Raw genomic sequence first — 15,779 nt, 5'->3', positions numbered from 1 at the left:
AAGAAATGAGAAGTTCAGTGTTACTTTATTTTATTGCGGCATGTCTGGCATTATGATAAGTGGGATTACTCTCTTTCCTAACTGAAAGGCCTGTAAAATGTCAGCTCTCTGTCGTCAATATGTGTCAAGATGCTAAATTGACATTTCAAAAGCGCACCAGTCGTTGAAAGCTAAAGCTGTCATTCGGAGGGCTTGACAGGAATGGAAGGAAAGGTTATTTGTCAACAATGTGGCGGCCTGTCATGTTTCACCTTGCAGAACTTCGCTCTTTTTCATTGGCGGGGGGATTAATGCAGGACGCAGTGGGGAGTGGGCGGCCATGCAAAAAGCTGAGTGACATATCAAACTCTCAACTTCCTCGCAGATAAACACATTACACAAAGATGATTCGCATCACTGCAACACAATGCAGCCAGACACAAAGTGTCAAAGCTTCTCTAAGATGCACGGATCACAGACGTCACATCAAATGATGTCACAACAGGACAGGCGCAGAAAGGAGGCTTTTGCACAAGATAGAAATAATGGCCAAAAGAAGCATCGTGCCTCCTCAGATTTTTGAGCAAATTAGTTTGTTAATTATTTCAACTTTTTTTTTTTTTTTTTACTAATAGTTACAAAAATAATCTAGCCTTGCATTACACGAGCAAGGAATATCATGCTGCCAAAAAAAAAAAAAAAAATCCATATACATTACAAAACTTTAATACAACAAACTTGCAGACTTGCTTGGTAAAGGTACATTCTGTCCTGGGTTGAACAAATCTCTTTGAGGAGCATGTTTACATCTGAGGAGCATGATTGCTTGTGGTGAGAGTGATTGTGAAGGACAATAAACAGGGAGCATGATTCACATGAAAAGCTTTCTTTCTGCTGAATGCAACTGGAAAAAAGAGAACGGCTTGATTAGCTAAAAGCCAGAGCTAAACTACAACAGATGCTTGACACTAGGACTATCATTTCATGATTGGAGGCTAAAATCTGTTTTCCCGTAAAGGAGAGATCAAGCCTTTGCCACCGTATGCAGGCCTCTCATCTCTTTGTGGGGGATCTGGACAGGACACCACGTCCTCTGATCAACGACCCAGACAGAATTGAAAATGCCTCTTTTGTGTTACGTCTATGGCTGACAGGTGTGTGCGCATTTGTGCGGGCGGGTGACCGAGGGGAAAGAAGGGGCCCAATATGGGTGCATCGAAGAGAAGACATCCATTCTTCAAAAAAGGAGGTGGGGAAAAAAGAAAAAGGTGGGTGAATCAAGGTCTCTCCTGCTGTCTTTTCCTATTTTGCCACCACTAGCGCAGGCTTCTGGCCTCTAACAGCCAATTTAGCATCAACCCCCAACAGAGAACAGCCATTACTAAAGAGTAATGAACAGAGGCAGAAGGGACAGCTCACCACTCGACTCACTCTGCAAATTTTCGACCAGTCTGTGGCACTGTGGGAGATATGTGGGCTCCTACCTTCAAAGAACTGCAGACAGTGGCTTTGAACGGTTATTAATGGGGGTATGTCTGAGGTAAAGCAAAGGGCCCGCATTCTGGGCGGCGCAGCTGAAATTGTAGGTCAAGCAAATGGAAAGGAGGAAGCTGAGTTCCCTGTTCTTGATCCCGCTCGTCAAACATTCGGACAGTGTGCTATTTATAAAAGATAAATATCAGCAGGTTGTGACATTTATCTGCCTGGCTGTCTATGATTTTCTGAGGGACAAAGTGGTTTTTAAATATTGACAAACTCAAGGGCAAATCATTACTGGAGATCAATTGAACCTCTAGCCTGCGTGACGCTACGATGAGAAAACGGGGGGAAAAAAGAGAGCATTTTCTGAAAATGAACAGAAAGCGCGAGAGAGGGAAACAAAGAAAAGTAATTACACCATTCAGAAGGTTGTAAATTTCTCAAACTGTCAAAGCGCGAGTTGGTAGTGAAAGGCAATTTAAGATGTACCAACGAAGTGGAGGGAGTCTGACATTAATCCTCAGCCTCAGAGCTGAATTGCAGGTTCATAATTTGGCGTAATTCAGAGTAATTGCTGTGGGGTTTGGAGGGATATTATTTCTTTTTTCCACTTTGATGAGTCCCCTGATATTACCACTTGGAGGTGAATTAAAGTGCAAGGTTGTATTTCCGAGGCAATAACGCATGAGTCGCAATGCTGTATGAGATTCTATGCAACATCAAATTGAATGCAGAGCTGTGATAAACAGCTTCCCATCTGAGATGAGAAAACCAGAGGAAACATATTTTAAAACTGTTACCCTTTCAACAACCTCAGGCCTACTGTCTTCCATCAGCCGAGGCTATGTTCACTGAATATTGTCCTTGTGGAGTATCTGTCTTTTCTGCGCTAATTCCACAAGTTTAGTTTGACTCACAGTGACCAGTAGGAAGCTCATGAATACCCACAGCGTATACGCTCAAGGTTAGGGGTTAGCTCAGGCTGGGTTATCATTCACAAGCTGATGGGAAAGCTAATCACTAGCTGTGCCAGGTGCCGGACAACCCATTACCTTGTTTGACATCGACAGCTCTCAGGAAGAATGAGCATTATTTAATAAGCTGATGACGAAACGTTTTGGGTGGTAATGTATTTTTAATGAGCAGGTGAGAAGGAATGTTTGCTGCAGCAGACGGGAGCTGAGCAACACAAACACAAGACTGATACGCACACACAGGCGCATGCCTTTTAATGAGGCAAGCAGGGTTGAGTGTTACACTGAACTGTAACTGACATACAGTTGCGCTCCCAATTACATCCAACCCGCGCAAGGGGAGTGGAAGCTCTTCCTAACAGCCCAATGAAGTGAATGTTACACAGAGAGACGCAGACAGACAGCCAGAAAGACGTATGTATTACTGATGTCAAAAATGACTCCAAGAAAGCTTGATGCAACCGCCCACACATCTCCAGCAAGACAATACACAAAGCTTCCTTTCAGAATGAAACACAATATTAATCTTTAACACTTAAATCCATTATAAATAATCCCATGTGGAATCACAGAGTTGCATCAAATATGTGAGTGATGGAAGAAACTTCATGAATGCACACAAAATGTGTGCTTTGCAGCAGCTTGGACACAGATTTTTATATTATTTTTTATAACTGTAGTAAAGTGAACAAAACTACAAAAATAACACAGATGGAAATCATGTAGAGAACAACTATATATAATATTTCATAAAATTCCAAATATTTATGTAGACATTTTCATGCATGAAACTATTTTTACCAAAATAAAATGAGAAGCTTCCTATTTTGCATTGTGAAACCCTGTGCTGCACTATGCAAAGTGTTGGTGTTCTGAAAAAACCTAGACTAAACAGCTCCCAAAATCTATTTTCAGAGGTGTTATTCTAGCCCTAACCTAACCTCTTTCCAGAAAAAAGCACAGTTTGAGCGAACAATGCTTCTGATCTGCATCCAACCCTGATTCATCAACTTTTACAGCCCCATTGGACCATTACTGCCCCCCATCTGGAGCTGGATCACACTGAACACTCTCATGTTCATTCTCCAGCAGGCATTGATGTGGTCGGCTAATTTAAACTGTGGCCCATGTGCCAGATTTCTTTCCCTATTCACTGAGAAAACATGGAGACGGCGAGGAGAATGGAAGTTAGAAGCCGGAAAGCTAGAAACAGTAGGAACTTGAGCAACCTGCATGGCGGAGTGAGCAAGGCACAGAGTTGGAGGCCTCCGTCGGCCCCGGTAAACGTTATTGGAGTTCCTGTGCTATAAAATTGCTGCTTTCATGCCCACTGCACCTGACAATAGCAATCGGTGCACGAGAGAAGAGGAGCTCGACAGGCCTGGTGACCCGAGGCTCAGTTTCAGAGAGTCTGCACTACGGTGCGCTGGCAGCTTTACCAGGCCCCCTGGCTGGCAAATTGACAACAACAGTCTATGTTGGATGGGTTACGCAGGCGGAGGGTAATCGCTCTCGACGGACATAGCTCTTGTTTGCTGTCTGTCTGTCTATCTTACTGATGCGTATTCTGCATTTCAAGCGGGTCTTTACCCGATAACAACAGAATAGGACATGCTTATTCTATAGGCCCTTTTCTCAACCTTTATTTTTCTTCTCACAAAGAGAGACAAAGCAGGAGGTGCTTTGGGAAGTTTAAATGCAATGAAATTTATATTTATATATGTGTGTGTGTGTGTGTGTATATACAAATCATTAATCACAATATGCTGATTTAGTGTCAAAATAATAGGATTCTTGAGAAAATATTTTATTAATTAAAGTAACTTCAAAACAACAGCATTTTGTTAATTTTGAAAATAAAAATAAGTAAAAAAAAAAAAAATCTGACTCACCCAAAGCTTTTTAAATGTGTATTTATAATAAAATATAACAAATTATAAAAAGCAATCAGTGAGCAATGAAGTGACTTTGGGTAAATAGCACCTTAAATCTCACATAAATCTATTAATGAATTAATTAATGGCTAAACAAATTTGAGTGTACATGTGTACAATTTAACAAACTATTAAGTGTAGACTGATTTATAAAGATGAAGTGCAGATACATAGCAAAATAAACAAGTATTAATACTATCACTTGCAAAAAATAAACAAATAACAAAATAAAGAAAGAAAGAAATTGACCTAACTCAATTAACCCCTTCCTCTCTCCATTTCCTCTGCGTCTCCCACTTTCCAGTTCCTGTTCTGTCTAGTTCATGTCTTTAATATGGAGTGCTGCAGACAGGAGCCGGTGCACTGACCTGCTGTCTACTCTCAGACTATTAAAACCTGGCCTCTGAGGATGTGCACTGGAGCCTTTTTTTTTCAGCCTCCCCCCCCACCCTTATCTCTCTCTCTCAACCTTGATTTCAGTTTGATCTACTAAGTGGGCCGGGCAGCCCTGCGTCTCCCCACGATCAGCAACAGCACCTCCACTCATTACAAATATTGATGGTTGCTTCAAATGATGAAACGTCAGTACTTGGAGTGCTTCCTGATCCACACTTGACAGCCACACGCGAGTCAGCTTAAAAGACTTACTGGCGGTAAACGTGGGGTTTCCTAGTCAAGCCTGCATCGCCGTGAATCCAGATGGTTATCGAGAAAGCCCCTCACTGCAGATAAAAGCTCATCCATTATGAGTAGCCCGACACTGATCAGCTTTTTTTTCTCCTTTTCATTGGAGCTGCTTTTGATTAGTACATGGATCATGCCGTATGGATGAATAGATGGTGAATTTTCGTTAAAAGCAGCACAATGTAAACATCTAGACATGTGTGGTCCTGTTTGGGCTCAGAACGGAAGTCTGTCAACTTTCCTGATGTCAGTGCATGGAGACATAAAGTCCTATATCCTATAAAGTGTTCTTAAAATAACATACTTTCCTTATGTGCTGCAGAATGTAGGAATTAAAGAGGAGAGCCCTAAATTTAATTTGCAATGCTATTCCACTGAATAAACAATGGTGAAGTAACTCCCCTCATAAAGCAAATCTAATAATCCTCGTTATGGATATATACTAGGCTAAATGAAGAGTTTTTTCTGTTTAAGGCAGGCTTTTAGAGTTAAAACTACATCAACAGCAGTGTCAACGACACAGAGTGAAGAAAGTGGATCTTGACAGGTCTGATGGTGACACAGGATTCCAGCTTGGTTAAAATGAACAGCGACTGAACAGAAGATAGTTCTGGATTGTGTGGATCGCAATTTTAAAACTATTAATTTGTGTGTTTCAAATGTGTTTATAAATTCCTAGTCATGAGATCTATTTTATCTGGCTTAATTTTAGTTCAATATTTTTTTCTTTAATGTTTCTGTTATTCAAGTGGATTTTCCTAAATATTAACATCAGGTTATATACAAATTCAGTCTTATTAATGTATTTTATGACATGAAACGGTACTTGCCTAAACCATTATGTTGTGTAGTTAATACACTACATTAGGCTACAGTGGTATTGTCACAGTGTGGTGTGATAAAAGCACAATGAAGATGAAGGCAAATAATCTTTGATACAATCCACACAGAAGGAATCCATGGAAGGTAGGCAAGTAACACCACCATAACTCAACTTTAACACGGGACCAGGACAGAATGCAAAGACTTGACTAAATATAGGGGAGCTTGATGAGGGACAGACAGGTGAGGAGAAAGAACTAATAATGACAAACAAGAACAGGAACATAACCAACTAAGGGCACAAGAAACTAACTAATGAAAGAGAGACAGAAACAGGGTCAGTGAACACATGAAGGATGAAAACACAACAAAACATCCGAAGGGGTGTGACAGGTATAGAGACTAGAGTGCAATTATTTTGTTCTTAGGCGATCATCAGGGGCCATCTTGAAAAGCGAGAAAGTTTCAGAAAATGGCTCATAAAAAAGACGAAGATGTGAATGTGAACGTATATATATATATATATTATGTGCTATGTATCTTGTGGATGATCGAAGGGCACTAGAAGAATCTGAATGCTCAGAAGGAGAATCTGCATGGCAGATCTGACCCTGTGGCAAGGGGTGCTGCAGCACCCTCAGCACCTCTAGTTCCTGTGGCTATGTAGCTTGTAATGTTTTAAAGACAATGTCTCACTGCTGCTGACTCGAAACAAATGGGGTTTTTCTTCCTTACAACAAAAAGGCTGAATTTTTTAAGAATTCCCCCACTGCCTTCTTCCATACAAACAATGAATGTGGATATGGACCAGACTTTTTGAACCCCAAAAGCCTGACATATTTAATAATATCAATAAATAAATAAAATTACTTTTTCGTGTAACTGTTTATTGAAAAAAAGAGATATTTTTACATAACATCTATATAATATTTTCTATTCGTTTAAAAAAGAAACAAGTGCCTTTAACACTAGAAATCTTTATTATTTCTCTGTTCTATCTACTTTTTAAATTTTTTTACATAAAAAAAGTTTGCTGCAGGTAGTATATTTTGCTTGCTTCTACTGTCTTCTTGCTAAATGTGTGTATATATTTACTCATATTAGTAAGATATAAGAGAATATATAACTCAAGCAGAAAAAACAGCTCCATTTTATACAGAAGCCCAAATTGAGCAAATATATGCAATTTCACTGATAAACAGTTGAACGACAGATAGATCTCACTAGAAAGCTATTGTCACCATTCATTCTTTTTTTTTGTATTAAAAAATATCTTGCACGTTGCACACTAAGATAACTCTTTATATGTTCCACAGAAGTGGTAATTTGGGTTTTGAATGATAAATTATGTTAAAGTTTGCATTTGTTGTGAACTACCCCTAAAATAAAAAGGCTCATATATAATGTGTGTGCTTTTACTCAGAACACATTCTGTTTTATGTGCTCCCTTCCCATCTCTCCAGAAGCTATGCTCTGAGCCTCCCCCTGTTACTGTTTTCATCTTGTGTCTTTTCAGATGCTAACACAAACAAACACTCTGCTGGTGTGTTCTTGTCCTCATGCACCATGACCTCTGTGCCTTTGTTTGAGAGCCTTAGGAGCTCCAGCTGTCATCAGCCTCATCTTAAGCTAGCGTCCCACTAGTCGTTTTTTCATGCGTATGCTTCATTTACATAGTCATCGGAGAATCAGAGGGAGTCTCTGCCGCGTCTCTCTGCGGGTGAGTGTTAACAGCCCCAACAACCCCACTCCCTGCCGACCCTCTGATAACATCTAGCAAGTCTGAAAGTATCAAAGGCAGTCAGATGTGGCTTTGGCAGAGACCAATGAGCTCTTTTCACAATGAGAATCTGATGTGACACTGTCCGGCTCTGATCTGATCCAAACATTTCCCTCACAAACGCCAGACTGGTTTACTCTGATCATTTTATCCTAATCGAGTGCTGCAGCAATGATATCAAAACCCAAGACTGATTCACCATGGGGTTTTTCAATTCATGAGTAAAATAAGGTCTGCGGTAAACAGAATTAGACTTTTTGTCAACGTTTTGTTGTGGACTTAACTGCACACACTCACAGTCCAAACGTTCTTATGTAGTTCCTTATTAAAAACACATGTTTCTAAAAATTTACATAACTGCTTCAAAATGAGCATTTGCAGTATGGTTGTGTGTGATTTTACCACAGACCTTCGTTCTTAAAAATAAAGTGTGTTTTTGCATTGATGCCATAGAAGAGACATTTTTGGTTCCTCAAAGAAACTTTCAGTTAACAGTTCCTAAAAGAACAATTTGGAAGAGCATTTTAGAAATCTAAAGAAACTTTTTTCACTGTAAAGAATGTTTCTGTATTTGGAAGGTTGCATATGTTTAAGGTTCTTCATAGAACCATTGATGCTAATAAAGAACCTTTATTTTTAAGATTGTTGTTCTAGTAATATTTTGAAAAAGCCATATCGAAATCCATAGCGAATTAGTCTTCCAGATTTTGACGTCACAACTGCAGCACTATATGCAGTAATATTTTATGGATTTTCTATGTTTTAAGATGAGCTTTGTGTGACAGTGAATCAGAGAGAAATGTCAATTCTCACATTCTTAGTCACTGTGCAGTTTCAGCAAAAGCTGACCCGAAATCTTAGAAACTAGCTGAAATAAAATAATTTTACCCATTTATTAATTTTCTTTATACATTCTATTTTTCGGTCAACATTTATTTTAAGTAACAATTTTTTTGGTTATACTTTTAGTTTTTGTTTTAGTTATCTATAATAACCCTGCAGTAAGCAAACAATGACACAATTTTAATTTGTGGCTGAACTATTCCTAAAACTTAATTTTCAGTAAAATCTAAATAACCCTTCTCAGTTGAAAATGATTTGGAGCATGCAAAATTGGTTTTCGAGTGCAATATGAGGTCCATGACCATTTTACACACAAAATCAGTTAACCCCCCCCCAATCTACCCAGAAGTTGAACACCACTGATTGGATGTGACATTCGCTAATAACATTTCTGACAAAGCCTGCATACAGTTCACTCCAGTGGGTTTTACTGGAAATACACAGCCTTCACGCTTTTCTTACTTCACAGACCTAGCAGGACAGAGCGAGAGAGAGAGAAAGAGAGAGGGGTGGTCACCTTACCATTACAGCTGTGGCTGAGGGCAGGCTGCGTTACGGGTCTATAGTGAGCGGCCGTGTACTCTTCTTCCGAATCAGAGTCCTGCGCCGCCTGCGTGGTGGCATTACTTAAGACGGAATTCTGGTTGTCATGGAGATTGGGTGAGGGTGGTTGAGAATGGGAATGCTCAGTGACTGATGGACTGGAGAGAGAGGATGGCATGGGAGAACCTAAAGAAAAGAAAACCACTTTAAACCAAAGGAAAACAAAAAAAACCTAACAACCACAAATGAAAAGAACAAACATAGAGCCGCTACTTAAAAAATGTTTGTATGATTTTTCTTCTTGCAAATCAAAACTAAAGCACATGTCCATGAAGCTGTATCAAATGCACGCATTAACATAAACGCAAGCAGCGCGAACTAAAAAAAAATCAACTGCTACCAAACAAAAAAAAGCAAAGAATGATGGTCTGCAGCTTGCGCATTCTGTTTGTGATGTTTCTGCTCCACTAGCTGTGGTCGCATGAAAGTTGGAAATGTTTTCCACAGAGCCCACAATTGTCTTTAAGGCCACAGCATTGGTGAGTTGTGAGGCCGAGGAAACCACTCTCTCTCTCACACACACAAACAAACACACACACTTGCTTTCATTGGCTGCCAAATTCACTTTATCTTCATCTTAGATCCATGTACCATCAAATCAGCCATTAACAAATGGACGCTGGTATGGGCACAAACACACACATGTACGCACACACGCACACACATGTACGCACACACGCACACACACACACTTAAAATATTAAGGCAAGAACATGAGTCAAAACTGAAAAAGGAAAAGAAAAAAAAACATTTGATATTCAAAGTGATATTCTGTAGTAAAGCAGTCTGATGTATAGTGTGAGAAAAGCATATATTTCATGCTTTTCATATGAAAATGTTTTCATCTTGTTATGTGAATAAGCTTAAAAAAAAAAAAAAAAAAACTGACCTGGGCTCAGTGCCTCCACTTAGCATATAATAACAGCGTATCAGACATGGTCATGGACCCCTGATCTGAGAGGAGTCAAAGGCAAAAGGTGAGGGCAATGAGTGAACAGTAATTAAACTGACTGGCTCTTAGCTCCCTGTCAGGCGTCTGGACACACTCATGAGACAGTGAGCAAAGTCACCTCTGCTTCCTTGGCATGTGGCTTTAGAGTCCTGGACACACAGCCTTCTAATTGGCTTCGACTCTTTACATTACACTGCATTGAGAAAGGGAAATGGAGAAAGGCACACAGATGAAAAACCACATGTGTGTGTGTGTGTGTGTCTGTATGAATGATAGTGAGAGAAAAAGAAACATAGATGCTGAAAGAGCAGGGGAGAATTATTATTTTGTAATTATTGCAAGCTTTATTTATATATTTAAGATATGAAACACAATTACAGGCAGATCTTCTGGGAGCAGGGCTCACACCAGCCAGCCTGCCCATCCCAACCAACAAATTAAGTGCCATTAACATTATGTGCTGCCACTGATACACCACTGTGTGTGTGTGTGTGTGTGTGTTGAATCTACTGCGCTCAGACCAGCTGACTAAAGCAATAAAGTGTTCACTCTTGGCTGAACACTGATATAAAGATACACATTACATGGCCTCTGATTCACCACTGCATTCATTACACAACAAACACGGCTGTGATTGGTCACAGTGCTCATCCGCTGAAAAAACAACTTTCACAATCAATTAATCACAGCAGAGGTAATTGCAATCTTGATAACTATTTATTTATTTATTTATTTATTTTTACCTTAATATATTATTATTATTTTATTTTCGTGTGTTTGTGTGTTAAGAACTGAAGTTAGGGGCAATTTAAATTTAAATTTGTCAATCATATAAAAATAGCAATTTCATGGAGAAAGTGTGTTATAATGTATTTAAGTCAGCTAAATAAATGTGAAAACATGTTCATTTTAAATTCTTTATAATATTGTAATTACATTTACATTACATTAAGTCATTTAGCAAATGCTTTTATCCAAAGCATATTCATGGTTATATTATTAATAAGTATAATGCATTATATAATATTACACAATCAACTGGGTGTTAATTGTTTTAACACATTATACATTTTAAAGGTGTGACTTTTACACCTTTAAAATGTATTTGATAGTGGCTTAAGTTATTAATGTGAACATTCGGCTGATTAAAAGGTGTACTACAAATGTAATACAACAAGCATGTCTTTTAAAAAAATATTGCATGAACAAGAAATGTCTGGGATTCGGGTGGTATATCATATTTAGTACTACAGCATGACTGTGAGTGTGATATTACTTTGATGCAAGAGTTCAATAAAACAGAAGTTAAGTAACACATTTTAGACAGAATGCAACCTGTTATTTTGTGTCTCTGTCTATGGCTGAATCACAGCTGTGGTGATGTTCAGTTACAGCACTAAAATCACTTCAAGTGAAGTGCTACTGATAATACTAAAAAGTTTCAGACGTTTTGAAGCACACAAGCCTTTTATGGTGAGGAATTCAGCTGTTGAATGGACTGAGGGAAGCGTGTATGCAGAGGGCACTGTGTAATCCTGGTTTCGCAGCTTTTTTCAAATTCATTTCTTCCATCTCTTTGCCTCTTATCCTGCTTTCATCCATCCTCTCTCTCTCTCTCTCTCTCTCTGTGATAACCAAAGTTCTTTATGTGGTTGAATGCAAACCTGCTCCATCAGCACTCCCTACTGCCTGCTTCACACACACACACATACACACGTGAGGAGATCAAACACAGATTGACCCGCTCTTTCGTGTGTAATGATTTGTGCAAGCAGATGAAGAAGTTGAACACGACACATAATCCAGCGCAGCTGTCAATTAAAGCCGAGAGCAGAAACACGAGATGAAACCACAGTTGAAATAGCAGACATAAACAAATCAACTCATAAACACAATGAAGAATGTGTCATTTCAGTGAGGAAAAAAAAGAGGTATTCTCATGCTGGTGCATCAAATCAGCCATAACAAACAATGCTAACAAACTGAAGCGATCAGCTGTCCGACAAAGAATTTGTGCACACAGAACTCAACGAAAAATTCCACACTCTACAAATGACTTAGACACAACGTGAGGTGAAATAAATGATTAGCATCAATAATACAAATTAAAAAGTTTTCCGCTGAGTGTTCATTAGTCTAATTGTAGGTGGTTTGTAGTTGCTAAGCAACATCACCTTGTGCATTAATACAGAAAAGTGCACAGGTGTGAGTTTATCAGCATTTCACAATAGCTTTGAATGCTTCTTATGCTATTAAATGGTGGAGTTAGAATTATGAGTTTCATTAACTTCCAAACCCTTTGGAATAAGCAATATCAACTGCATTGCACACACATATGGAGCTCTATGCTTTAAATACAGCATAAAGCACCTACTACACACACACACACACGCACAACACAGTAGTCAATGATGAGGGTATTTTTTCCACATCATTCCATAGCAGTAAACTAAAGGCGCTTGTTTGTCAGTCATTGATTTTTCCCCCTTCTCTTCGTGTGATTTTGCACAGCATTCTTCAGCATTTTTTTTTGTTGCTTGACACCGGGTCAAACCTAATCAGCAACTTCCTGTGCCACTGCTCGTGTGTGTTTGCATGCTGTGTGTGCAGCTTGTCTGTTCTACTGCTCTCTGCTGCCCGCTCATCCCCATATGCAGGCCTCTAGGTTTTCATATTCTAATCGATAGCAGCCCGTGCCTCAGTGCTAACAGGAACGCTTAAGAAAAGCTGCGCTGCTGAAATTTCTAACCGCTTGTCTCTCTCTTTTCTCCTCCTCGCTTTGTCTGTTTACCTGATCCTTAGTGGACGCCAGAGAGCACAAACAAAGTCGAAGGACACATGCCTTAACAAGAACAGTGTGTGGATAAATCATACATGAGCATATAGAATCATGTCTCATGATCTGATATACCACTAGCTTGGTTTGTGCCATTTGACGGTTTAAGAGAGAAAGAAAGTGTCTAGTGTGGTTCAGAGATGCACAATAAGCGAACACACAACAGTTGACACATCACAGTAGCAGAACTGAGCACATACACAGACTTTGATGCATATGAAATGAATTGTTGAGAAAAAAGACATGTGATGAATAAGATGAAAAAAAAAAACTGTGAAGTTGGACTGTGAAGTTTTTCCATGGCTGTATGGACCCCCTACAGGGTGGGCTCACTGACTAACAGATGACAAACGCTCCATCAAACTGGATGTACGGACTGGATGCCTTTAGAGATGAAATGCTCATTATAACTAATTCATTCTCTCATTGGATGCTAATGGAAAAATGCAAACAGCAATTGTTGGTGAATGCTGCATAATTAGCATTAGGCTACCACAAATAATAGTATATTTAAAATCATTAAAAAATTTATACTTGAAACAAAATAATAAACTGAAAAAAAAATTATATATACATAAACTTTTAATTCAGGTAGTTGCCAAGGCTATACTTTTCACTATACTAAAATAAATTGACTAAATTAAACTAAAGCTAATAAAGAAAAACAAATTAAAAACCCTATAGAAAAAAAAAATATTTACAAAATTACTAAAACCTTAAATTAAAGCGAAAATATAAAATATTTTAAATTATGAGTATACATCAGTTATACCCTTGCTAAATAAATTAGTATTTATTTATCTACGTGTGTGTGTGTGTGTGTGTGTGTGTGTGTGAGTGTATTTATTTCTTTATTAAATACTACTTCTGATAAAACACTACTACTGTACTACTACTACTACTACTAATAAACAAATGTAGAAACATAAACCAATGCATAATTTTGTGGTGATACATAATAATAATAAAACTATTATTATTATTATTATTATTATTATTATTATTATTATTATGTTTAAGTATATTTAACTAAACATTAATAAAAAAAAGTTACAACAAATTGTCTAATTTATTCATCTAATGCAACATTTTTTACAAATGCTCCTGGTATGATAGATGGCAAAACAACTTTAAAATGGTGGTATTTAATCCTGCACAATTCACAATAGAATAGAAAATGAAGTTTGCAATGAGTCTGAAGTTTGCAGCAAACATAGGATGAAGTGACAACGCAGCAGTGGCCTTATCCATCAACTGGGTTGAAATGGCCCTGGGCTATTCTTATTGTTGAGCCCTGCATGCACATCATTAAAACCACTCATGCAAACAGTAGGACTGAACATCAGCACTTATGTATGTAGATAAAAATACAGACGGAGAAGAAATTGTAAAAAGAAGATGGTGAAAAAATGTCTGAAAATGGATGAGAGAGAAACTGAGAGTTTGAAAATAAAAAAAAGAAAAGATTAGGAGAGGGAGCGATGACGTTTTGGCCTATTTTCTATCAGACTGATCTTTTAGTGTCATTTTATCCCTTTTTCTGTTCTGTCTGTAGAATTATAACATTTTGGAAACACACACACACACACACACACACACACACACAGGGGCGCTGCGGGTTGAATACCAGAAAGCTTGAGACTGTTTGTGTCTCTTGGAGTGGAACAATGCCTCCAGTATCCCTCGCTCTCTCAATCTCTGCCTTCCCTTCTCTCTTTTAGCTCCCTCTATCTTTTCATTTTCTCACTCCGTAGCTAGCTTCTCTTTGCCGCAGCCCTTTTCCCCTTCAGGCGACATGTGAAATGAAGCAGAGATGGTCCCTCAGTGGTGAGGAACAGATAAAGAAAGAGAGAGAGGAGGAACAAGAAAACAGTTGAAGAAAGAGATAGACTTATACCCGTACACCTGGGACTTCTGGCTGGCCTAACATGAGAGAGACAGACTATGCTTCGACGCCGCTCGAACAGGAAATAGATTCACAATAGCTCAGGCACGCACAGAATTAGCAACACACCTGTTTTTTAGGATCTCTTTTGTGATTTAAAGTATTTTGTGTCGTGTTGTGAGGGTGCTGACAGAGCAACATTTGAAAGCCAACACGGGAGTTTGTGCTCTGGCTGCAAAATAAGGTGAATGCATGCTTTAAAATCAACATTTTAAATGATTTATGAATGCAATGCAAATTCAGATTTCATGTTTCATGATACAGATTTCTTTGCAGAAGTTTGTTGTAGCATTTAATGCTATAAAATACCACATAAATATGAATGTATATTTATAAATACAATATTAAATATACTAATATTAAATATGAATACTATACAAATATTCAATTACCATTGTAAAAGAAAAAATTTTTTCAATGTCTGTAAAAGTAAATGCTGTTTAATGTTAACTTTTGATTTAAATTGATTGATGTGGCAAGAAATTAATTAAACAGTGATAAAGTTGGGTGATCTATCATAAACACCATTAATAATTATGAGTGTTTAAATATTTGATGTCTTGCTGAGTGCTAAAGGTATGCCTGGAGGTGATGTTCTGAATGATCAATCTGAGTGAGCTGGGTTTAAACTTCATTACCGAACACCCTAGTCTGCACATGCCAATATTTCACCAACAATCAAAAACTGCTGGAGCTCTCCGAGGCCTCAGCTCTCTGTTCAGACTCTCTCATGCTTCCCCTTCCCTCCCTCCTTACAAGACATTCCTTATTGCCACAGAAATAAAAAGAGACCAAATCCATAAATACCAACAGCATTCTCTCTCTCTTCTCTTAAAATCACCTCCTCAATCCATCTCCCTCTCGTCTCGTCTCCTCTCCTCTCAGATCATCACACCTCTCATTCTACTTCATCTCACTTCTCTTTCCTCCCTCTCAACACTCATTTGC

General features: G+C 38.4%; 2 protein-coding genes across 13 annotated transcripts in view; one reads left to right on the top strand and one right to left on the bottom strand.

Annotated features, from left to right (window-relative positions):
- The window catches only part of tmem134 (transmembrane protein 134), a 790,957-nt gene that overhangs the window by 165,246 nt on the left and 609,932 nt on the right, over positions 1-15,779 (top strand). The gene's annotated exons all lie outside the window — the stretch shown is intronic.
- The window catches only part of tenm3 (teneurin transmembrane protein 3), a 269,413-nt gene that overhangs the window by 116,023 nt on the left and 137,611 nt on the right, over positions 1-15,779 (bottom strand). For 3 of the 6 annotated variants that reach the window (XM_052545489.1, XM_052545490.1, XM_052545492.1), the window contains one exon: positions 9,018-9,224. The exons of the other annotated variants lie outside the window; for them this stretch is intronic. In XM_052545489.1, coding sequence (XP_052401449.1) covers positions 9,018-9,224 — 207 coding nt within the window. The remainder of the gene's footprint in view (positions 1-9,017; positions 9,225-15,779) is intronic. 6 annotated transcript variants of the gene reach the window in all.

The sequence above is a fragment of the Carassius gibelio genome, chromosome B1 (assembly GCF_023724105.1).
Source record: "Carassius gibelio isolate Cgi1373 ecotype wild population from Czech Republic chromosome B1, carGib1.2-hapl.c, whole genome shotgun sequence".
Lineage (NCBI taxonomy): Eukaryota > Metazoa > Chordata > Actinopteri > Cypriniformes > Cyprinidae > Carassius > Carassius gibelio.
This window is presented reverse-complemented; position numbering and strand designations above follow the sequence as displayed.